General features: G+C 37.2%; 1 protein-coding gene across 8 annotated transcripts in view; it reads left to right on the top strand.

Moving 5' to 3' along the window:
- LOC138712209 (acyl-CoA Delta-9 desaturase-like) overlaps positions 1-25894 on the top strand; it is a 197800-nt gene that overhangs the window by 150447 nt on the left and 21459 nt on the right. The window contains exon 1 of one of the 8 annotated variants that reach the window (XM_069843735.1): positions 15416-15543. The exons of 4 other annotated variants lie outside the window; for them this stretch is intronic. Coding sequence is in view for 1 of the 4 variants with exons in the window: in XM_069843732.1 (XP_069699833.1) it covers positions 19289-19302 (14 nt within the window). In the remaining 3 variants the exon portion in view is untranslated. Of the gene's footprint in view, positions 1-15415; positions 15544-19149; positions 19303-25894 lie in introns of those variants that run through there. 3 more of the 8 variants (XM_069843737.1, XM_069843732.1, XM_069843736.1) reach the window with 3 other exon arrangements.

Raw genomic sequence — 25894 nt, 5'->3', positions numbered from 1 at the left:
GAAAACTCAATCAACAATGGCTTTGAACTTCCCCCTCGAAAACTAATTCGACGTGTTTTTCCTTCAAAATCATAGCTCCTACACATCTAAAATTATTCAAGATCGGACGTTTTTAAATGAACACACGGTATAGGGCACACCATGGGCCGAAGAAGCCGAAGTGCGAGGATCCTTCCCGGGTCCTGCCCTTGAAAAGTCAAGCCATAAAGAGTACGCACTACATTATTTATGCTCTACAGCAGGCATGCCAAAGCCCTGCACATTGTGCAGTTATCTCTGTGGAATGTGCACTTTCTATTCCTCTACCTGAAGGGAATGAATCGGCTTGCAGGAGAGTACGACAGAGCTATACAGTACCTGCAGTATCAAATCAGCTTTTGTTTCAGTAACACAGTTTTAGTACGGGTGCTGATTGAGCTGTGACTGTGAATGCGTTATGAAAAATAAAATGAGGAGTCCACAGATATAATGAAGCAGAGAAATCACGAATCATATAACATAATTGTTATAATGTTTCCTCAGCCAACAATAATTATTTTAAAATGAAAAGGTTTCATCAGCCCATGTCGAGCTAATAGTTTTGTGACAGTTTAGATGAGATTAGTAAAGTTCTCAAAATATATTTGCCAGCGCTTATTTCTCAATCAGTACTATCACTACAAAACAAACGTGACAATGGCGTTGTTTTGGAGTCTGTACTAACAAAGCCATCGAAAGTTAGACGACTTACGACTTCTATTTCATAAGCTGATAAGTGATGAGATTACTGAATGAGGAACACATGTGATGCTCTTGAAGCTATAAGGGAGCTATTTGCAAGGCGGAAAAACATGACAAATTTTCCAACTCACGTCACTATATTTTGTTAATATACTTTACGTTAATAATTCTTTAGATATGACATAAAGAGAAAGTCATCGCTTCAGTGCTTGTGAACTACGGTTTTAACTTCTTTCAGTAACACTCCCAACTTGCTGATAATTGCTCTCAACATTTTCCAAATAAACTATATGTAAATTTAAATTCTAAGTTTAATTTATACAATTTATTAATATTAATGTTAATTTATATTGACATACAGCAAGGAAATGATTTCAGTGTAAAACCCTCACAATGTCCTACAGCATGTAATTGGGAGTAAAATATTTTCTTCTACATTTATGTACCAATGGTACAGGATAGGATAGGGACCGATGGCGGGCTTATGTGGGGGCGGCAACGAACCTCAGATTCTAGTAGAATAGTGGGGGATAAACACATACAGGTAACAACCACTCCATCTGGTGCAACTTCCCTTGTTCAACAGTTGGATGTATGCTTTTTTTCGTCAATGGAAGAAGTTTACCGATCGTTTTTGTGAGAGAGTTTTACTCGACAACATTGATATTGACCTCCAGGGCCGTAACGCTAGTATCAACCTGCATGTACTTACCCATAATCAGTTTAGTGTCCCCATATTCACTAACATGATTAAGCATGCCTGGAAGAAAGCTACTTTTTCAGTTGAATGTAATGCCTTTGAAGCTCCTGCCAATGTTATCTGGAACACTGAAGATTCCAGTTGCTCAACTCGCAACTGCAGAAATGCATCATTCATCCAATGTGCTTATAGTCATTTACATTAATTATTGTGCTTAACGGATTACTACATTAACACTCACACATATGTTTGTGCGAGATCGTGCGTATTTGCTTGTTTTCCGCACAGAACCAATACGCGGTAAGTGTGAAATACCACATTCAGTATTCCCAACGTAACACGCATAACAATTTCCCTCTTCTTACCGCTTAAGCGCGACATTCATTTTACTGCTTTAGGCTTTTAACATATTATTTTTAGAGACGTTTAACATAGTAATAATTATAAATTGGAAACTTGCCACTGCAATTTCACCTAAATTGCAATGATAATTATTATTTTTAAATATTTGCAAAAATTAAGTAAAGTCTACTACTCCACGAAACTTATTGCATTCCTGATAAAAGTAACATTAAGGAAGCCGTGAAAAAATCAACAAGATTCCAGATGCGGATGTTATTACTGCAATATGTTATATAAATAATATTGTTAAAATATTAAAATGAAAAATAAATCATTACATAACCTTACCGTTTGTTTTAAGTTCGCATTTATAGACTGGGGGGGGGGGAAGACAGACGTATATCACGGCCTGCTGGAGTATAGTAAACACAGAAAACATTTTATAGCAACAATGTTGAAAGATATTTTGGTTTTCCGAAGTTGCCGTCATTAAACAGAAACCAAGATGGAGATTTCATTGCAAATAATTAGAAATTCGTCTTTCAGGTATGTAATAAACGATCTTCGCACAAAATAATGTACGATACACGAGCGGTATGTTTGTTTTCATGTTCTCGGAAATTAAAAAAGCTCAACTACGTTTCGCTTTTTCATTCTTTTCCTCGACCATGAAAACGTCAACATACCGCTCTTGTAACATATATTACTATTAAGTATATGTAAGGACAGCCAAAATTAGTAGAATAATCATCATTTACAGATGAGTTTTCTTTCATATTTATTATTATACCGATATCTATCTAGGCTCATAAATATTGTATAATTACTACTATGGGCAGTTACAATTTGTACCATAAACATTGATTACAGCTGAGCTTTCCATCCTATTTGATTTTATACCATTATCAGTCAGGCACTTTGCGAATGTACCTTGTTAGAAATACTAATGTATTTGGCGAGAATGTCACGGAATTTCTTGCGGTTTTGTACGGGACCGTGAAATAAATAAAAAGTAGGTGCAACGGTGTTTGTCACACTCATATGTACCGAAATGAGCGCGTCATAATTACACCCTATGCAACCAATGTACACGGTCGTAAAGTGGAAGGAAATCCATTTGGGACGTCTCAAGTAGGCTACCAAAACGAGTGCATCCTTGACTCATAAAAACTGGTGTATTGTAAATATGATCCGTTTCTGTCCGTTATTTGTAAACTGGTTGCGTGTGTCTGTAGGAAGCCACATCTGATGAATGTAGCCTATGTAGTCCTTCTCAACAGAACGCTTTTATCACCTGTTTAAAAGTTAATGCTTAAACCTGTTCATTGCAAAAACTTTATTGTAGAAATTTAACGTCTGTACAATCTATAAGTGTACCATGCAGCCATCTATTCACGCATTCAGTCATCCTTCCAACCATCCAGTATCTATTTGTCTATACTGAATTCCAGATAAGAAAAATATTAAGGTAAACAAACACTTGATGCAAAATGTATTACGCAGATATAATGCGTAACGTAATTTGTCATCTTATTGCAGCTCGTGAACTCTCCACGTGCGTTCGGTACAGTCTGTTAATATGAAAATTAGGAAATCAATTTCCGTTACAATGAAGACAGGCAATGGATTCTATAAAGTAATGCATTTTTATAATATCTTGTTGATGATGTACAGTCTTAGACAAAAAATATAACAGCTCTCCTGTAGCGTGAATTTGTTTAAGTCCACTTCACACGACTAGGGAAAGGATATTTATTTTGCATCTGATTTACTCCTTGAATATATCTTCGTTATAGATTGGAACGAACAAACACAACAAAGGAAAAACAGAGCGGAGTCGTACATAAGAAATTCCTTCACGTGTAAACCTAAGCTCTCACGGAATTAACCGAAGTCTTCCGAAGGAAACTTAGCGTATGGCAGCCAGTCTTTTTTTTTTGTCAAGACTTTACATAAGCTACAAGGAAACCAAGAGCAGGATCCCCAAACAGGGCTTGAAGGACGATAAGACGCAGAGACTTACGAAACATATGATCTTCATAGGCACATACATACATACATACATACATACATACATACATACATACATACATACATACATACATACATACATACATACAAACAAACGTCCACACCTGTGGAGTAACGGTCAGCGCGTCTGGCCGCGAAACCAGGTGGTCCGGGTTCGAATCCCGGTCGGGGAAAGTTACCTGGTTGAGGTTTTTTCCGGGGTTTTCCCTCGACCCAACACGAGCAAATGCTGGGTAACTTTCGGTGCTGGACCCCGGACTCATTTCACCGGCATTATCACCTTCACTTCATTCAGAAGCTAAATAAACTGAGATGTTGGTACAGCGTCGTAAAATAACCCAATAAAATAAAAATACATACATACATACATACACCGTGTTTCAAAATGATAAAACTATCATATAGTTATTATTCATTTTATTAATAACGAAATTAACATGGTATAAGTCATTTAATAATGTATGTAGTTTGAGTTAATTTACATCGATTTAGCCATGGATTCATTGTTACTGGAAACGTTATTCATGTTGTGCAGAAAACCATGTGATCTAAGGAAAAATAAATTTAATGGTCTGTCATTCTTAAAACATAATTTAAAACAGAAAATTTTAATACGGGTCTAATTTATTGTAAACAATAGTGCTCATTTGTTAAGCTTGCCTTGCAGTACATAGTATATAACAGGACTGGGCATCGAGAGCGGATCCAGACTCTAAACGGGGACGCTTAATATTCATCGGTTACGGAATCAACGCTGCGCGGTGTTTGGCGGGGAAGAAAGGGGATGATGAGAAATCATATGGCTCCCCGTGAGAGAGTAGAATCCGCTCTCGCTGCCCGGCCCTGGTATATAAGGTGCCTCAGGAGGAATGTAAAATTATTCAGGATAATACAGTTTGGATTAATCTATAGCGATTTAACCTGATATACCTATGTCCGAAATGTATCGGTTGGGAAGTTGTTGATGGGTGAACTTTTAAATGGAAAGATACATTATAGATGTAATTCTGCGTTTCAGAGCATTGTGATCTGATACATTATTAAAAATGCTGAGCATCTTATCTTGTCTTCCATAATTGAGTACAAACTCAGTAAAAAATAAAATAATTACACAAGACAAATTACTAAGGTTACTGTTATTATGGATTTCACGAATTGTAAATTCATATCAGGTACCCATACCGGTTTTCTTTTTGACCTCAATGAAACACTTGGTAGCGTGCCAGTTTCAGATAACATCCGGTAAATATGGGAAAATACACAGCTAGATGGAACCCTTCGATTGGGAAAACATCGTCTTTATTACTTAATAGCAGTCAGTGCATTGCTATCACAAAATCCATAATCAAAAAACATGTCTGCATATTCACTATGCGAATATACGAATTAAATGTCAGGTGAACATGTATTCAATTGTGTGTGTTGCGCTGGCGTTGCGGTGCTCAGCTGCTTCCGTGTGCAAAAGATCTGGTGTAACGCGTCATGTGTAGTACACGGACCCGCAAGACGTTCCAGTATTTTTCCCCTTAATTTCTCTCCAACCATTAGACTTCGGACATAGGTGTATCAAGTTAAATCGCTGTAGGTTAACCCAAACTGTATTATCCTGAAGAATTTTACATTCCTCCTGAGACACCTTGTATACTGTGTACTGCAAGGCAAGCTTATCAAATGCGCAGTATTGTTCATAATAAATTAGACCCGTAATAAAATTTTCTGTTTCAAATTATGTCTTAAGAATGACAGATCATTAAATTTATTTTTCCTTAGCACACTAATACAGTAATAGCTTCACATGGTTTTCTGCACAACATGAATAACCTTTCCAGTAACAATGAACTTTGCGCAATAGAGGACTTGTTATGTAAGTGTGTATATACCAGTATATCATGGAACTAAAGACTTCTACTAGGTGTTCAGTTCAAAGTGTATCATGGCTCGCTGTATGCCGTCATGTGGCTAGCCGATGAGCCTAGAGAATTCAATCTTCCTACACTTCCGCAGAGGTGTATAACCTATGAGGTAGAGAAGTTGCCTAGCAAGTACGGCGTTCATTCTGAAGAGTACCTACCGATACGTACGGTAACGCCGGCAGTGGCAGGAATGTGAACTGTTTGGAAATACGTACTGTCGGGATATGTGGAGAGGCTTAAGACGATTACTTACGTATTTGTTGACATTAACTTTGACGGTCAACATGGACACGGAGCATTTGATTTGTGTTGTGGAATGTTACCGTACGCAACCGATGATAAGAAATACCCTGCGTACGACTTGCCGGCGCAAAACACAGTTCGAAAGAGGTTATGGTAGTACACAGACCGTACAGACCGTCATCTGTTGCTACGACGTTCAAGTTATACCGTACACGTTCTCAAGTTCACATTGAAGAACGCCTTAAATAATAGGCAACTTCTCTAACATATAAGCTGAAACTCGCTTCAAATCGGTGACCCAACAACAGTGACGTCATGACACACTTTGAAATGAACACCCAGTATACTTCCTCTCTATGCAGTTTTACAGACTACTATGTTTTGTGTGTGGATGTCCGTCCGTAGATATACGAGTATTACACAACACGTCATTGGCAATGTGTGTAATGGTTAAGTCATAGGCATTTCTACAGACATTTTGTAGAATCCACTTAACACTTTTTCACGCATATTCTTCCATGAATTATGAAGATGGTTAGTAATTGATGGATGCACGTGAAAAAAGTATAAATACAATATTTTGAGAATTGATTTAACCTCAAGGCCGTGCTTGTGGCTTAGCGATAACGTATAGGTCTTTGATTCTAACAATCCGGATTCGATTCCCATTCATTTCCCCTTTCTGGTCGTGATGTGATGTGTGGTGGGCAAAGCAGGCTTTGCATAATGGTTTTTTTTTTCGGGATACTCTCTTCTTCCTCTTTCATTCAACGAACAACTTCACTTTCCCCTGTTCTCATCTATCATCTGCAATAGTTCAAATAGGCTGGTGTATTAGGAGTTGTACGTGTCTCCGATAGTGATACAGGATTTAAGGGCTTGGGTTCCGAGACTTTGAAAGAAAGTTGACTTTGTGAGGACTGAAGTAAGATTACCCGCCTGTCAGTGTCGTATCCGCGGATGCTACTAGGCCACCTGTGCGACGGGAACAATTCGCATATAATGAGCTAGCGGTTTAAAAATGAACTGGATAGTGATAATGGTCCACGAACTTAAAGATTGTGATATGGAAAATCGTCTGAGACTTGCTAAACAGTTTCTTGAAATCCTGTTATTGTTCTATTAATGTCAGACGAAGCACAGTTTCATTTGTCCGGAAGTGTAAATAAACAGAACTTCCGGTATTGGGCAGAGGAAAATCCGAAAGAGATCAACATGCGACCGCTTCATAGTGAACGCGTCACTGTCTGATGTGGTGTCGCACAGTTCGGGATTATTGGCCCATACCTTTTGAAAGTGAAAAGTGTGTTTTCTGTTTTAGTGCTGAAGCCGTATTCCGAAATGACGCAATCCACAATTTTATGGTCTTGCGGCTAGGAACGCGTCCTTGACGTGGAATCTGAAAGTGTGTGCGGAACTGAACTGAAGGGTTAAATGGCATACCTTAAGGAATAAATTTATATTACTGTTTGATATTTGACTTCAATATTTTCAATTTTATGTGCAGTTGAAAATGGGGAGCTATTTCTGCCTCACCTTGTATAGAGATAGATGACTTGAGATTAATTTAGAACAGAGTTCAGAAAATTAACTGAGATTACGTCTTGGTAGGGTTGTTTAAAACTGAACTCGGTTTACATTAATCTAGTTCAAATCTAATGTGAAGTCTAAAAAGTAGACGTTACAACACAACAAAAGAAATTAATTACGAAATTCGTTTACCCGTTGGATAATATAGAACAATGCGATCCAGTTTCCAGCTGCGGGTATCAGTGTAGTGACTGCACAGGACGAATAAATTATATAAATGTAACTAAGAAAAATCTGCAGAGTTTCCGGGTAGCTCAGTTGGTAGAGCATTGGTACGTTTAACTAAAGGCCCCAGGTTCGATGCCCAGCCCCGGAACAATTTTTCCCTCGAAATTATTCAAATCAACTTTACGAGGAGTTATACCTGAAAGCTTGATTTGCATAATATGTCACTATTCGTTAACAGAAAACCACGATTTAAGTCACACAGAGTTAGTGTGCACTCAATGTTGGTTGCTTAATGGTTGTCAGCCCCCTTTGAGGTCTGTGGATATAGAGGGAAAAATTGGATCGGTGTCTGGTAGAGTTCCCGGGTAGCTCAGTTGGTATAGCGTTGGTACGTTTAACCAAAGGTCCCGGATTCGATGCCCGGCCCCGGAATAATTTTTCCCTCTAAATTATTCAAATCAGCTTTACGGGGAGTTATGCCTGAAAGTTTGATTTGCAAAAAAGTCGAACTGTTAGATATTAGGCCCTATAGCTCTGTTAAAATATTATATAGGCCTAAACATTATAGGGGAAAAAGGCACGATTCAGTTACTTCCAAATCTAAGGAAAAGACGTGGGAAAAAATTGTAACTGAATTCAATGCTAGGAATAAAATTGAAAATTTTCCGCCGAAATTATGTACGGGACTAATGCCTGATTTTTTTTTTGCATTATTTCATTACCAAAATGAAAGTAAGAGATAGGATAACGTTATAAATATATACGCAGTACAGTACCAGGAATAAAATTTTGGCCACCGGACACTGAGCATGAGAAATATGTTATAACTTACTGTATAACTGGAACTTGGAAAACTCAGACGGTCCAAATTTTGTTTCTGGGTCTGTACATTAAGTATTAATTCGTAAGATATACATTTCTTATTACTTACACAGTTATTATTTTTTTAATAAATTCGAAATTAATTACATTATCAACAATTTCATGCACGTGTATTTATAAATGATGAACAATAATAGACTTTTGTATTTCGGATGTAGCTCAACACTCCTCTGATACAGTATTCATAACCTCACTTCTGTTAAATAATAAACTCCATAATCTTTAAACAATGTTATTTAAATAACTATCATTCAAGATAGACATAATTCACTTCAATAAAGTTGTTTTACACAGTTAAAGTGCATGAAAGTTCTTGCTTTATGCTTCAGAGCGGTTAAATATTAAAATATGAATGCTTCTGATCCAGGTTCAAGGAGATTAATCGGAGAAAATTCGAGAGCTAAATATGAACTTAGACTGAGGTAATATGAACTTAGATTAGAAAATCTGGGTTCAACTTGACTGGCGGCCATTTTAACCCTTAATTTCAGTTCAAATGATTTATACAACCGGCCCTAAAACATGAATGATTTTATGAGTACCGCTACAAGAATTTTAAAGTTTCAAGTCAAGATTCTATCATCAAATGTTGGGATACACCCTACCCAATGTCATTTTAAAGCAATGAGATCTTACTCAAGACCTAGGCAGATTAGAACACACAGCAATTTAAGAGAAGGCTCATGTTCCATTCGTAATTTCGGGGATTTAATTGGGAGATTTTATTGCTGATTTGAAGTAACCCGAAAGACGAAAGTTATTTAATGATGTCATTGCTGCCGAGATGATTCAGACGAGTAATGAAGTAAGTGGAAGTAATTATTATGGAATTAATGCTTTTAGTCAGGCGTTCAGGCATTCTCAAATGAGTTACAGCACAGTTTGGAGAACTGAGCAACATTGTACCGATGTAAACTAAAACCTGTTTTCCCACTCAAAGAAAGTGACAAGCAGAAAAAATATGATGTTGCTTTATTTGTGCTAGCATACATTCAACGTAATAATCACTAGCTGGACAAAGTTTTCTGGACAGTCGAAGTACACTTCTTTCTTAATGGTTGAGTTAACACGTATAATTGTATAATTTTATGCAAAAATAACTCACAGATTTTAATTCAACAAGCTCTTCATGCTTTGGAAGTCACTGTATAGTGTGACTTCACTTTGCAATACATCACTAGTCCATATTTCTGCGAAGAAGACGATGGAATAATAGAGACTATCACAGTAAACGGGGAACGCTACAGAATTTCGTCATCTCTAGACTGAATAATCAAGACCTGTGGAGTAACGGTTAGCGCGTCTGACCGTGAAACCAGATGGCCCGGGTTCGAATCCCGGTCGGGGCAAGTTACCTAGTTGAGGAATTTTCCGGTGTTTTCTCTCAACCCAATATGAGCAAATAGCCACCGGCGTGGCTCAGTCGGTTAAGGCGCTTGCCTGCCGATCTGAAGTTGCGCTCGAGCGCGGGTTCGAGCCCCGCTTGGGCTCATTACCTGGTTGTTTTTTGTTTTTTCGAGGTTTTCCCCAACCGTAAGGTGATTGCCAGATAATCTGTGGCGAATCCTCGGCCTCATCTCGCCAAATACCATCTCGCTATCACCAATCCCATCGACGCTAAATAAGCTAGTAGTTAATACAGCGTCGTTAAATAACCAACAAAAGAATATGAGCAAATGCTGGGTAACTTTCGGTGCTGGAGCCCGGATTCATTTCACCGGCATTATCACCATTTCATTCAGACGCTAAATAAACTGAGATGTTGATACAGTGTCGTAAAATAACCCAATTAAAAAGAAGACCTGGAAAATATAATCTCCATGCAAAAATGGCCCACGTCTACACCCCTGGAAAACAAGTAATTATAGGCCTACGGATCTTTGGCGATCGTGTTATTACTATACTGCGTCCCTTTATGTCTGACAGGCGACGTAAGCATTGCCAACAGAGGAAGAGAGAAGGATAATTGTTAATCCACCAACGGCAGAGCTCGCATTCCAGGCTTATATTGAAATTGGACTGGTTGAAGCGTTCTATTTTCGCCCAAATTCAAAATAATCCTGTAATGTGACTTCTGCCTTTGGTTGATTAGCAATTATCCTTCTCCCTTCCTCTGCCGGCAATGTGTACGTCCTGTCGGACATAATGGAACGCAGTATAGGTAGGCCCCTAGTTTGTAACAATATAAACTTCACGATGTCCAGATCTTAATACGGCCGACTTTTGATTGTGAGATTACCTTAAAGAATTAATGCCAAACAGACCATCTGTCGGACTTGGACAATCATCATATATACTGTACAAATTCACCGATAGGATAGAACCTTACATACAATACGTTCTCTACGTATATACACAATATTCGCATATGAATTTCACACCAGACACAACTCTATCCTTCAAATTAAAGAAGAAAGATTGCAATAATTATTATCAACCACTGGCAAAACGTATATAAAACATTTCGAGCAAGAACAACATATCAACAAACTTCCACGTTTCAAGTTAACAAGGTATTAACACAACACACTCCAATAATGGAGTAAATAACGCAACATATAAGAAAAAACTTGGATCTACCTCATCATACCATATGTACATATGTGACATTAACCCAATCAAATCTTATTTCAAAACAAAATCATGACAAGTAGACTTCGTGGAATTGCCACGAGAGTCGTAAGGTTTACTACGCACGCGGTATAGAATGTATGAGAAGGGGACGTGCAACTGATGGAGTATGCCTCTGATGTAAACACTGAGCAGTATACTGCTGTTACAATAAAACCTGTATCCTGCAGTCAAGAAACATAATGAATGATCATTGAAGTAGGAAATGTCTAAACATGTAAATACACAATTATTTTGTAGTGAGATATATTAACTCTTAAAATTTAATGTAATATACTCACATCGTCCTTGAATACAGTATGTGCATTGCAGTGAAGAGTTACGTAGGCCTACATTTTGAGTGACTGCAAAGTGAACCTCCTCCGATGGTCACTCAAACAGTTTTTATATTGGGAAAATGTACGCTCAACATCACACGATATAATAGGTGCATATTTGAAGAACGGAAAGTCACTGCTGTTAGTACACCAACCTCAGACATCTTGTCGTGACCTGATAGTTCATCATTTATAATACGAAGTTGTGAATATGTAGAATTTTCAGCAATAATGTTTCTCAACTTACATTTCACTTTTTCCAAAATTAGTGAATTGTTATTTTGGATAACGGTTTGTGATACTTTATACACTATATTGGGGACTTGTGAGAGTTGTACTGGCTGCGGGGGTAAGGGTATTCCAGGGGCAATTGTTTGGAACAGCAACACTCTCATTGTAGTATGTTTGATTGAATTCTCGTCTGCACTGAACAAATGTTAAGCTTTGACTATTCCAACCACAGTAATGCAAAAACAAGTGCTTACGTAGGTATACATTATCTGTAGCTGCTCTATCTATTTGGACCGGTCACATCTCTTAACATGAACTGCTTATACTATGAGACCGGGCGGTCGCTACCTCTTCTATACTACCGTACATCGGCAACCTGATTGCATGCTGCTTGTGGCAATTCAACGAAGTCTAATGATAAGTAACATAAATATAATATTTGTCAACTAAAAATGCCTTTTTTGCCCATTGAGATCTATTTCTAAGGTTTTACAGCCTAAAATTGCCTATTTCTGTTTGTTACGTATATAGACCTACTCGTATTTTTAAATTTTCTTGTAGCAGTGAAAGAGAAAGTTTTGAATGTCATATGGTGGATTTTGTTCAAATATACTGTAATAGTTTGGTTGTAGGAATGAAGAAACTCCTGGAAGGTGTCTGGTTTTGTTGAGCAGACAGTAGAAATGTGATGAATCGTGAGGATACATTTCTCCCTAAAGAAATCAGCATGGCAAATATTGCTAGATTTAAATATGCATGCATCCATTGCTTCGGTATCATTGGGAAGAAATTTTTTTGCTTATAAAATGGCTCTGTCTAAGAAAAGGCAAAGTTTCACAATAGAAAATTAGAGAAAAACGTTGTTATATATTGCAATGTTAATTATGAAATAATGTCTTAATTGTAAATGCATTGGTAAATTAATTAATTTAATTGTAATATGAACACTTATGTATTAGTAGCCTTAGAGCAATGAGGCTGATGAATTCATGAAAAATTACGTACCGGTATGCATAATTTATGACTTAACAAAAATAAAGTTTCTAATCGCAATATTTTTTATTGTTTTCTCACTGTATGCCGTAATGCTTCATTCATTCACTCATTCATTCATAGTGTTCTGCCGAAGGGCGTCTTTCACTGCAATCCCAGCATTCTCCAGTCTTTCCTATTTTCTGCATTCCTCCTTGTCTCCGCATATAATCCATACATCTTAATGTTGTCTATCATCTGATATCTTCTTCTGCCCGAACTCTTTTCCCGTTCACCATTCCTTCCAGTAGGCAGTTTCTTCTCAACCAGTGACCCAGCCAATTCGTTGTCCTCTTCCTGATCAGTTTCAGAATCATTCTTTGTTCATCCACTCTTTCCAACACAGTTTCATTTCTTACTCTTTCTGACCATTTCACACGCTCCATCCTTCTCCATATCCACATTTCAACTGCTTCTATTCGCTTCTCTTCACTTCGTCGTAATGTCCATGTTTCTGCCCCACACAATGCCACAATCCACACAAAGCACTTCACTAGTCTCTTCCTTAGTTCTTTCTCCAGAGGTCCGCAGAAGATGCTCCTTCTCCTATTAAAAGCTTCCTTTGCCATTGCTATCCTCCTTTTGACTTTTGGCAATTGCTTATGTTACTCACTAATTAATTGCATTTTTAAAGTTACTGTAGTTTGTGTGGATATAAATCACATTTTAGCTGGATAAAATATTATTTTTAGCTGCTTGAAATTGTATTTTTAGGTGCCTATTTTGATAAATTCAGGGTCTACTTTAGGTGCCTCATAGTTAGCTTTTAAGTGCCTAAAAATCCGAAGTCTAGTGATGTCTTTTGATTGAAAATTTTTATACTGTATCAGGAACGAAAACCCATACTACCTCTATGACTTAATCCAACCTATTTTTAACCAATTGCTGATGTCAGTTGAAATGAGGGGAAGATGAAGTGTTTTTGGTGGAATGATGGGAGAAACCGGAATACCCCTAGAAAGCCCCTCTGTTTTTCCACCACAAATTCCATTACGACCTGGCCGGGGGTAGAACCTGGGCCACCTGGATGGAAGACTAACGAGCCACAGATGCGGCCCACTTACATGCTTACTTAAAGAGTGTAAAATTCCATTCCAGATTGAACCTGTTCTACGTTCTTTTTATCCCTCTTGAAGTCACTACTTCGCTTCTTGACTACCGCATTCATTATTATGTATAACCTTAAGCCACGGCCATCACTTCAGCCTGTTCTTTCCGTAGCAGATCATCGTTTACAAGCGTGCCGCTTAAAATTCCTGCTGTCATACTTGCTTGAATTGACATCGTTACGTTGGCCGTTGGGTTACGCAAAGTTGGCCTACTAGTCATTTTAATTATTTCATAATTTTACGCTCACGGAAACATAAAGTGGCCGGTCGTGTTTTCTAAATTGACCGCCAAACGGTACAGTTATCGGCATAGATTCAACAAGAATATAAATCACAGTAATATAAAAAATCTAATACTGATGTTGTGATGTACAAGAACATGTACCATAATCAAGATTTAGAATGTTGAGAAGTTAGATGCATATGTGTAAATACTTGTTGAAAAATAAATATTATAGGTAATATTAATATCTGCGAAACAAATTTCAACATTATAAGCACTCATTCGATATCTACTTGATAACTGAATGTATAGCGCGTTAGCCTGCCAAGAAAACGTTCTGTGTTACCTCCACCGCCGTGACTGTTTTTATTTCGGTCTATATATTTCTTGAATACGTTTTGGGAAAATGATGTAACCCTGAAAAGGGCTGTTTCTTGGCGTCCGAAATACATATCAATGTTTTCTGTTGTCGCCGACTTTTTGTAGGGAAGAGTTATACTAATTTTTAATACTCGCGGAAGCATATTATAACATTGAAACAGTTATAATATATAGTTAGTTAGTTAGTTAGTTAGTTAGTTAGTGGAGTTTAAAAAGGGCGCGCCAGCTACTATGGCTATTTGCGCCCTTATCTAAAATTATTAATGAAACAAAAACACAAACTATACGATGACTAGAATGCTAAAAATGTGATATATAGCTAGTCGGTGATGTATGCAATGGAGGGGGAAAGGAACTGGCCACCCTACCCCATTATCTCCTGGTCTAGTTGCCTCACTTGTGAGATTCAGACCTGTCTTCGGACAGTTGACTAAACAACAACAATGACTTTCAGGAGTCAGGTTCACGTTGAAATCTCGTATGATGTTGATGAAGAAGTACTTATATCTCGAAAGATATTAATGGCGTGGCGTGGAAGAGAAGGCCTGATTGTCTTAACACCACCAGAAGAAATAAATTTATTAATTTTAGGACCCAGGTTTATCAGATTTTGTTTTCTCATTTTGATGAATACCACCATGTCTCAAAATATTGAGTGCTTTTTTTTTAACACTATGTATAAGTGATTCAGTTGCTGATGGCAACATCCGTCGTGTCGGATACCAGACTAGCAAGGAAACCGAGTCCGGCCGAGTCGATTTAGACTTCTTGTTACCTATGCCTTTTTTTGCTAACCTTCCCTCCGTCGGTTTTCTGTACACAGTCCGCTAAGAGTTTATTACTTTACATTAAGAGGTCTCTTCCTTCGCTTTTTTTCCTTTCCTGGTACTCCGCTAACGTCTTAGCCAAGACAAGATTCTTGTCAAGCTGGTCAGTGTTGATCAGTTTCGCGGGCAGTGGCTTTGGTAGCAAACTTTGGAAGGAACGCTCATCCAGTTTTCGGCTTCTGATGTACTACGGTAGGAGAAGAGTGAGTTCTACGCAATATTCTTTTTTGATGATCTTCAGAGCATCGGAAAATCCTTCCTGATATGACTCGAAGACCGAATTTTATAAAAGTCACTAAGAACATTAGTAAACAATTCGAGGTTACTTTCTACATAAAGTGTTGTATAAAATTAACTTGTGAATATGTAAACTAGGTTTAGTATTAACTGATACTTGCAGTAAAATATGTGATAACATCACGAAACAGGAATGAAATCGTGTGTAAAGCCAGTTGATTTTTAACTGTTTCTGCAATGAGAGCGAGAACATGATCGTCACCTCCTCAATACGTGTGAGGAGGGTCATGAATATTATATTCAGAGCATGATTTCGATTTGTTGGTAGTTGTAATTGAGGTCGTAATGTTTGTTCACTTTCTTCCATTACAGATTTTGGTAATCGAAATGTAATTTTGGAAGTTTGTTGTCAAGTTCAGTGAACGAATTTCATCACTCCAGTAAAACATGAGGAGTACTGCGAAATTCAATATCATCAGTTGATATATCAGGATAATCGTAAATCTGGAAATGATTTGTACTCGTAATTTAACTTAATCTAGTTAAGACGAAATAACCTAAAGTTAGTATTTATACAACCAAAAGTTCGCAGTTAAGTATAACTGAGAATTAATTTTATGTCTTAATTTGAGGTTGCTTGATTATACAATTGGCTCTAATAGAACTTGCTACGGATATTTGAAGGGTTCAGAGCCATAGTGGGCCAAGCGCCATTTATTAAAAACGGAGAAAGCAAGGGTTAAAATTAAGTGAATACCACAGTTTAGTTATTAAGATTGACGTATCATTTAGTTTTAATGTGTATGCTTTATATTACTTACTATATGTTTCCATTGAATTATGGTAATAACTTCATTTTAACCCTTGTTTTCTACGGTTTTAGTAAATGGCGCTTGGCCCACTATGGTTCTGAACCCTTCATTTTATGTTACGACGCGACGGGTTTCCTGTTGTAAATGCTACAGCTTAGTTCTGTTCTAGGTTAAATTCACCTTTTAAATTATAAGATATATAATTACTAAGATATATAATCCTGTTTCGGAAACCAACTGGGAGATTATGTGCTGACTACACGATACCTCCGTCCTAGTTGCATGATCGTTCACCTCTGCTGAGGCATGTGGACGTGAGGCCAATAGTCAACTAGTCGCTTTGTCCCATCATGGGCTGTTCGCGCCACGGATTAGATTAGGCCTACTTGTAATTTGAAAACATTTTCGTATGAATTGTAATGTGAGTAATGAGTGGTTATTTCTCATTAGTTCTAATGGATTCTTATTCAAGACTATAATAAGTCGCGTTGTAGTAGTCTTTTGTTGCGCGCTAATTCAATTCATGACTACTCATTTTCTCACAATTGTAAGTACGTAGTTTCCATAGAATGTACTGTAGGCTACTAGGAACATTTTAATATGAAGCATTGTGTCGCATAAAACATACAAAGAATAGGCCTGCACATGCATGCATGCATACATACATACATACATACATGTATAGTCAGCCTGAGTAGCGTAGTCGGTATAGCACTGGCCTTCAATGCTCGAGGTTGTGGGTTCGATCCCGGCCCAGGCCGATGACATGCGACAGGTTTTTTCCGGGGTTTTCCCTCAACGAAATATGAACAAATGCTGGGTGACTATTGGTGCTGGATCCCGGGCTCATTTCATCAGCATTCAAATACTAAATAATCTGAGATGTTAATACAGCGTAGTAAAATAACCCACTTAAATAATAATTAAGTAAATAATCTTTCCTCGGTTTCGGGCTTGCTCCGATGTAAAGTCTGCTGCTGGCCACCGAACTTGGACCCCGTGGATATGTGGTCATTCGTTGCTAGTTGTAGTGTTATGCACAGTGGACTCTCCACTGGACTCGTGGTAAGGCTGTTACTATACTATCAAAGTTCTTTGACAAAGAATAAGATAAAATATTTTATCAAAGATCTGTGATAAATGTAAGATTTCGAGTATATTAGTTATTTATTTTATTTGTTTATTTACTGGCTTTTAAGGAACCCGGAGGTTCATTGCCTCCCTCACATAACCCGCCATTGGTCCCTATCCTGAGCAAGATTAATCCAGTCTCTACCATCACATCCCACCTACCTCAAATCCATTTTAATATTATCTTCCCATCTACGTCTCGGCCTCCCCAAAGGCCTTTTTCCCTCCGGCCTCCCAACAGTAGGTTTAGTAGGTACATATTTTCTTAAGTCAATTAATATTTTATTGTATTAGAGTACTTTATTTCTTGAAAACTTTATATACTTTTATGCTCGACCATGCCGAAATGTAGTAATTATACACCTGGTAGCAGTCCTTTAATGCATGTCATTAAAGTACACCTACTCATTAAAGTACAGGTCTTCAGCCAATCACAAGTCATCTGTGTACCGTTATATCGATTATTCTCGGATATGCAATCGACAGACAATTAGCGAAAAGTCATTGAGGCTGGAAATCCAATACTGTCGCAGAAGGTTATGTTCTGTTACTATAATAATTAGCGTTAATTGTAAATAATATTCAAATAAATTCAATTTGTCATCTCGTTTTTCAATTCTAAATCAATTTCCAGGTTACAGCAGACTAATGTTCATTCTTATTCTGTGCCAATGTCAATGACATTCGGCCTCGGAAAAAATCAATACTTTCGCGTCTGCGCACGTCTCACAATTCAGGTCAGTTCGCACATAACCATAAAAAGACCTAATTTTCAATACTTTCAAGTTAGAAATATGGTCGAGCATAAAAAGTCGTATGAAACTTGCCTATAATGGTAATTAAGACACTCGTATGAAAATTATGAAACTCGCTTGCGCTCGTTTCATAAACAATCATACTTGCGTCTTAATTACTACCATTATAGGCTCGTTGCATAATGTACTATATTCTAATCGTGTAATAGTCAATAAAATTCCACTCGAGTTTTTAATTTCTCTAGATGAATCAAAATCTTTAGTGAGATTACTGTAAGTAACAAGATGTGCTTATATTTTATAATATTAAAGAACTTTGATAGTGTAATATCAGCCTAACTCGTAGGACTGAGAATAAGAAACCTCGGTGAGGTCTACGCGGAAAGATAAGAGACTGTGTAGGCTGTATGAGAGTTCGAAGGCGGCGCATAGGGGAATCTGTAGCGCTGGGGGCTTTTGGGTATGCACATCATTCAATCCCGGTTAGTACAATGGGTTCACCCGAGCGGCCTGCGTGCGAGGACTGTCCAGTCCGTGCCCTTCCCTGAGGAAGTTTGCCAAAGCAACCGAAAAGAGCATTTGATTTCGATTATGTTGTCAATAAAACGTTGTTTTTATTTTATGGAAACTTTTTAGCAGACTTCCAGCGACTTTTTAATAAAGATAATCTAAGAAAACCCAGTTGGTGTAAATAATGCTATCCTAAGTTCGGTTGCTTCTTTATCAAGGTTTCACTAAAGGTAACTGGTGTCGAAAACGCTATCCATCGTGCAGTCGTTTCATTTTCGTCACGGGAGACTGTCGAGGTTTTTCTAAAGATAAGAACGACCTCCCGCAATTGCATTTCGCGTTAAGTTTCACTTTGACGCAGTTAATTTCATTTGCAAACTCGTGACGATGGCGTTTTAGTATACTGGCGATCATTACTCATTTCATATTTGTCAAGCAGTACAGTGTCAAACAGTTTTGAATAGTTTTTCATAGAATAGAAGTCGTTGAGAGCATCCAATCGTATGGACATAAATGGGTAAGAATTCCTGTTTTTACATATCTAGAACATTTACATTTTGTACGCACTTGCACATGGCAGTAGTGCTTCTAGCTTTGAAATTAGAGGGTTTTTGTTTACTTCAGACACAAATGTGAAACAATATGTGTTATATACGGACATTTTGGCGTCAAATGTCCATGTTCGGAATATAAAAAAGAAAAAAAAATCTAATGTTTTAGCACGAAAAGTTAACTTGAATGTCAATCGTGGTACCATGGAAACAGAAATAGGTATAAGTAGTTTTCCACGTGGTCCATCTCGTTTCATTCTCTCTAGAGGTTTTGCAAACAATAGTCATGATAATATTGGGTATATGGGTTTTGTATCTACATGAATATAAAAAATGCACTGCAATATTGAAAAAGTATATCTTGTATTTTATCATTTTAATTCGACAAAGCCACCAGCGTGGTTCAGTCGGTTAAGGCACTTGCCTGCCGGTCTGAAGTTGCGCTCGGGCGCGGGTTCGATCCCCACTTGGCCCGATTACCTCGTTGGTTTTTTTCCGAGATTTTCCCCAACCGTAAGGTTAATACCAGGTAATCTATGGCGAATCCTCGGTCCCATCTTGGCAAATACCATCTCGCTATCACCAATCACATCGACGCTAAATAACCTAGTAGTTGATACAGCCGTTAAATAACCAACTAAAAAAATTCGACAATAGATATTTCACGCAATCATTGGAATTTCTTTTGGATTTCATCATTTGCGCGCAAGATACATTTTTATTTTATATAAATACACCAATAATTGCGCTCGGCGGTCTTATTTGGGTATACAACTGTTGCGCGCGGCGGTCAGTTTTGGGTAAAAAACACATCAGTTGCGTGCGGCAGCATTTCCCTTCCCGTTTAATAGAATTACTGGACCCTTGCAGCAATATACTATTGTCTAGTATGGTTAAAAATTATGCTTATCATGCATGGTGTTCATCAAGGTGTTTGAAGTTCGTGTCAAAAATTTAAAATGTTCGTATTTTATTCAACTAATGTTGTAATAATAAACATAGCTAGGAAGTTAGTACTGAAACTGTTAAGTTGTGTGAGCTTGGACTATATCTCTACCGAATGAAAAGTAGTAACGCAGCTCTCAATGTCAATGAACTAGAACGACAAACATGTACAGCCGGGTGGTAATCAAGCTTATGCTCCAATTGTCCACGGCCTTAGAACAAGAAAATAATGAACGAATAATAAAAAAAATAATTTATAATTACAAACTTCGTAACTCCCAATCTAAAATAATTTACGCATATGAGCTATTCCATCTCAAATCGACCGAAATATAGAGAAAATTGACCTTGCAATTTTTAAATACAATGAAACTTTTTCTGTCCGTAGACAACTGTGATATAATGCTTTGTGCAAAGTTTGAGGCATCAGAACTTAATAGTATTTAAATTAATAATATTTAAATTTATCGTATTTTCATAAAATTAGAAAATTTAAACTGTTGTGGCTCCGAAACCCTTTCACCCAATGAACAAAATCATTGTTTATTTTGATGCTGAGAAGTTAAAGTTTATATTGACATGTAAACAGTTTTCTTACTTTTTATGGAAATGGAGAAATTTAGATTTTTTTTCATTAAGACGCCTTTGGCCACGAAAAAATATTTTTAAAATATATGGTTAGATTCCGCATTGAAAGTACAAATAAACACATATTTTTTACTGGTGGTACGTTGATAAGAAAGTAATGAAAATATCAAATTAAGAAAATAAATAGTACGCGCGTGAACTAACCAGCTGACTGTGAGGCGGGAGATAGCCGAGGCAAGCAAGGCCAGTAGACATAAACACGTGATGTGTCGTCTAGCAGTCATGGCTGTGCTAGCTGTATCACAGGTTTTCATAAACACGGGAGTAAAATGACGCCCAACTCTCGCTTATCTTCAGCTCTCGGCCAGTGTGTGCGGTACTGCGCCGTTCAAGTCTAGGCGTGTGAAAATAAACTATTTAATACCCTCGAAACTTATTGCCGTACCACTAAGCAAACAATGCTGAATCCCTCTTAATAATGCAAGGTTTTTCCTCAATATTTTTTTACATTTTTACAAATGGCAAAAAAGCCTAAAAGCAAGTGAAATCAGATTATCTGTCTCTCTGTGTACAATAAAAATAAGAATTACTTCTTAACATAACCTACCAAATGTCAGCTTCAAAATAAGCTCTCGTTCAATGTCCTGCAGTAAATGGTTCCAAAGTTCTGAGCTCTGAAAGAGGCTTGTTTTTACAAAATACGCTAAATTTGTCGCTCAATAATACGAAAACCGTTTGACTTTCGATAGCATATTTTTGAAAATGCACTCCCCTCAGAACCTTGTATAAGTAGGGAAAAAATTAGAGTATAAAAAATGCTAGGTTTTTTATGATCGATTTCATATGGAATAGCCCATACATATAAACATAACATACAAAGTGTACAATTATGATTCTAGCCCCATTATAACAAATAACAAAGAACATTTTCTTTTTATCAAAAGAAATACTTCTTTTATGTTCAGGAAAAAAAAACAGTATTTGTACTCTGAAAATATTCGTTCCACGTCACGAGACGTTACTGGAGCAAATCTGAAATATGATACAGTATTTCTTACTATCATCAAATGAACAACAACTTTTGTGAATCTAATAGTATAATATTAAACCCATAATTTTTTTCAAGAAAATTTTTCATTTCTGTTATAATGACAGCTAGGAAGTTCGTATCGTAATTCTGATGTTGAATTAACTTGGAATATAACGGAACCGAATGCAAAGTAGCAGAGCAGCACGAGATGTCAACAGACCAGCAAAACAAACTAGTATTGACGGCTGGTAAATAAACTTGTATTTCAACCAACATTTAAGGAATAATAATTCAGTAAAAAATAAACGTGTTACACACGCCTGTTTTCATAATTATTCAATAACAGACGAGTTTACTTTTTTGGAATCATGCATAATATTAACATTAGGCCTATGTAAATAATACAATAATTACAGAATAGCTCACTTTGTTCCAAACCTAAACTATTAATGTAAATCAACAATATTCTTCTTCACGACTGTACACAGATCCATAGAAAGATACTGCGTATCGTCTGTAGCGAGCGGGAACAGGGCGAGGCGCGGGTGACATCTACACTCCACGCTGTACTCAACTGAAATCTACTGTTTGGTACGAACTTCCTATCTATGATAATAATAGACGATCTTCAGTGTATGTAGTCTAACATTTCCGGTTTTATATTGAGAAACAAACTCTTCATTGTACTTTTCGCATTTTTATAAGCCTGATTGACAGAATGAAAAATATCATTCATTTTAATATACGAGGTGTTAAAAGAAGCATTCATCATTTTTGGAGGTGGTAGTATTTATCAAAACAAGAAAAAAATCTAATAAACATGAGTTCTAAAATTCATATCTTACGAAATATGAGTATTTATTCATCAACATCATGAGTTGCTTAATGCTATTTTCATAAAAAGAAAAGCATTCAATAATCTGAGAGGTGATTGTAGTCGTTAAAACAAAGGGAAAAAAATTAATAATAAATAATAATATCATAGGAGATGCTCATTGTGATTTCTCTTAAGAAGAAAAGATGCATTCAATATTCTTCAGAACAAGAAAAAAGTATAATAAACAGGGGTCCTAAAATTAAGTTTTATACGAAAAATGGCTTTGAAACGGTAGCCTATTTATAAGAACGGTCTATCCTCTGATTTATAAGTTCTTTTCTTGTTTTTTACTGAGCACACAGAATCAAATGGGAAAGGCAGTAAACAGAAGGCCAGCAAGGTGAGAGTCCCTAAGACTTAGGACAGTAAAATGCTTCACAATGAATAGAAGTTACAACGAGCATCTCCTATGATGTTGCTGAACAAGTAGAGCCTACTCATATTTCGGAAGGTTTAGAACCCATGTTTATTGGACTTTTTCCTTTGTTTTAACGACTACTATCACCTCTCAGAATACTGAATGCTCTGTTTTTAATTAAACGGTACATTGAACACCTCTTATCATATTACTATGATGTACCGAAGTACATTATATTCCGTGCATCCATCCTCCATCATCTCTTATCATGTTGATCGGAAAATATTAATTTTAGGACCCATGTTTATTGGACTTTTTCTTGTTTTGATAAATATTACTACATATCAAAATATTGTATGCTTTATTAACATCCTTTATGCGCTAGTTTGTGTTTGAACGACATCGTTAACAAAATCGTGTCTGGATAGGCACAATTAATTGAGGGAGAAAACTTGCATTTGTTGTTCTTTCAGACATAATTGAATTTGAATACCAAATCTTGGAAGGAAATAATCACAGGCTGTATAAAATTTGTTACTAAATATTCGGCAAAGTTCGTCAAATATTCAAAAGAAGCAGTTCCGACTTCTCCAGGATCGAGAAAAAGGATAAATCAAACACGCAGTGCAGAAATTTTCCAATTTCACTGTGAAATCTACATCCTACGATTGATCGAACTACGTACGAAGAGTGATGATGACTCATGACTTAACATATTGACATCCATTGCCCCACATGCGTGAGAGAGTCCGCATGCAACATGTGTTTACAACTAGAGGGTCAGAGCGCAAATGATGCGTTTACTTTCTAGAGGTTCGCGCGTAATTAATAAATTTTAACCCCTTCATGAACACTGCTATACAGGCATTTCCTTAAATCCTCTGTCAATTTCGTCTATTATTATTAATTTCCTAAATATCTGTGGTGTTTGGGTAAAGGGAGATAAGTCATAAAAATGAGTTCGGAGATAAATAAAAATTAAGCTTGGAACCCTTATTACAAATAATTTTCATCATCATCCTTAGCTCGACAACCCATCATGGGTCCTGGCTGTCCATAGGAGTTTCCGCCATTCATCCCTATTTCTAGAAACACTCATCCAGTTTTAATCATGTCCTTGTTTCGTTTCCCATGTCTTCGTGAATAAGTCCGTCCGGCTATTTCTCCATTGGATTTCGTGACAATTGTTTTTTATGAGATGAGGTCGTCAGTCCCAAGCTCAACCATCCGACAATCCCGGGTGGACGATGATTTTCTGTCGGGGTTTACTCCCTTAGCTGATGTCCCAATTATAGCGTCAGAAACTCGCTTTTCGCCCTTGCATGACTTAGCGTTACCCAGGGGCCATGACTAGGACATACATGCATAGGACTTGGTAGGTATAGCTGGCATTACCCAAGTTTTACTGGAATATAGTCATCAGCCGACTATAGTCCCTTGAGGCCTCCCACTCCTTTGACCCCCCACAAATAATTTTCTTCACAAATAAAACACATCAACTGCTAGTATTCTTTGATTTTTGCACACCCACTTGTATAATTTAACTTGTGTGTTCATCTGGGGAACAAAATTCCATCTGCACAAAAAAAAAAAAAAAAAAATGACTTATACCCCTTTACCCGAACACCACAGATATATTCTGAAAGCACACTCTTTCCAGTTTTTGAACCGATAAAATCTGAAGTTGTGCAGAGACAAATGGGAGATAGAACGGTGACTGTGGCAAAGTTTAATTCTTCACACCATGTTGCAAGTCGTTTTGTGTGTACCGAGGACCATTTCTTGTGCCGATAAATTATTATCGCTATTTTCATCAAATTATTACCAAAATGTTCTGTAATTTGAAATATACTAGTTACAAACGTAAAGCACTAAACAAACTTTGAACCCCGCAATACTATACTCCGTCAGTGGAATCTGTAGTGTCATTAATAAAAGCCTCCTACGCAGATATCGCCTTAGTGGCTGGTCCAGGACGCGAAAGAAATTGAGTGGGAGAGGGAAAACAAATGAACTAACTAGCTTAAAGGAGGGAAGGGAGAAGACTCCGCCCTCTCCCGAGTGACGTCATGCACGAAATTATTTCAGAGATAAGACGGACGGGGTATATGTGATAGTAGAGCCTCGAGAATTAGCATTAGCTTCCTGTTGAATTATTTCAAAGACTGAATACGTAAGTGTGAGTAATCATCAGGTATTTGTGACTCATACTTAACGTTGGTAAGTCAAACGTGTATGACTTTATTGCTAATAAAAGAGAACTGTTAATGGACTCATTGACAGTTCTATTTTAAACACAATTCCGGGGTTTTCCCTCAACTCAATATGAGCAAATGCTGGGTAACTTTCGGTGTTGAACTCCGGACCCATTTCACCCAGGGCTATAGAAAGAACCTAGCCCTGCATTTCACCGGCATTATCACCTTCATCTCATTCAGACGCTAAATAACCTAAGATGTTGGTAAAGCATCGTAAAATAACCTACTAAAATAAAAAAATCCAACACGGAAATTTGAAGAAACTGGTTATGTATGCAATAAAGCAATTGGCCAACTTAGAAAACTCGATGAAACTTCGTAAATTGAAATACTAGGTCATTTCATTAATGAACCCACCACCTCCATTCCAAAAGTAGCTGTTGTAACAAACATTTCTGTTGGTTCCATGCATAAAGTGCTAAAATGAACAAATTTTTCCCCTACAAAATACAGAGTCACCAACAGCTCAGCGGAGACGATTTTGATAGTAGAATTTTGTGAA

The sequence above is a fragment of the Periplaneta americana genome, chromosome 13 (assembly GCF_040183065.1).
Source record: "Periplaneta americana isolate PAMFEO1 chromosome 13, P.americana_PAMFEO1_priV1, whole genome shotgun sequence".
In the NCBI taxonomy this organism is placed as follows: domain Eukaryota; kingdom Metazoa; phylum Arthropoda; class Insecta; order Blattodea; family Blattidae; genus Periplaneta; species Periplaneta americana.
This window is presented reverse-complemented; position numbering and strand designations above follow the sequence as displayed.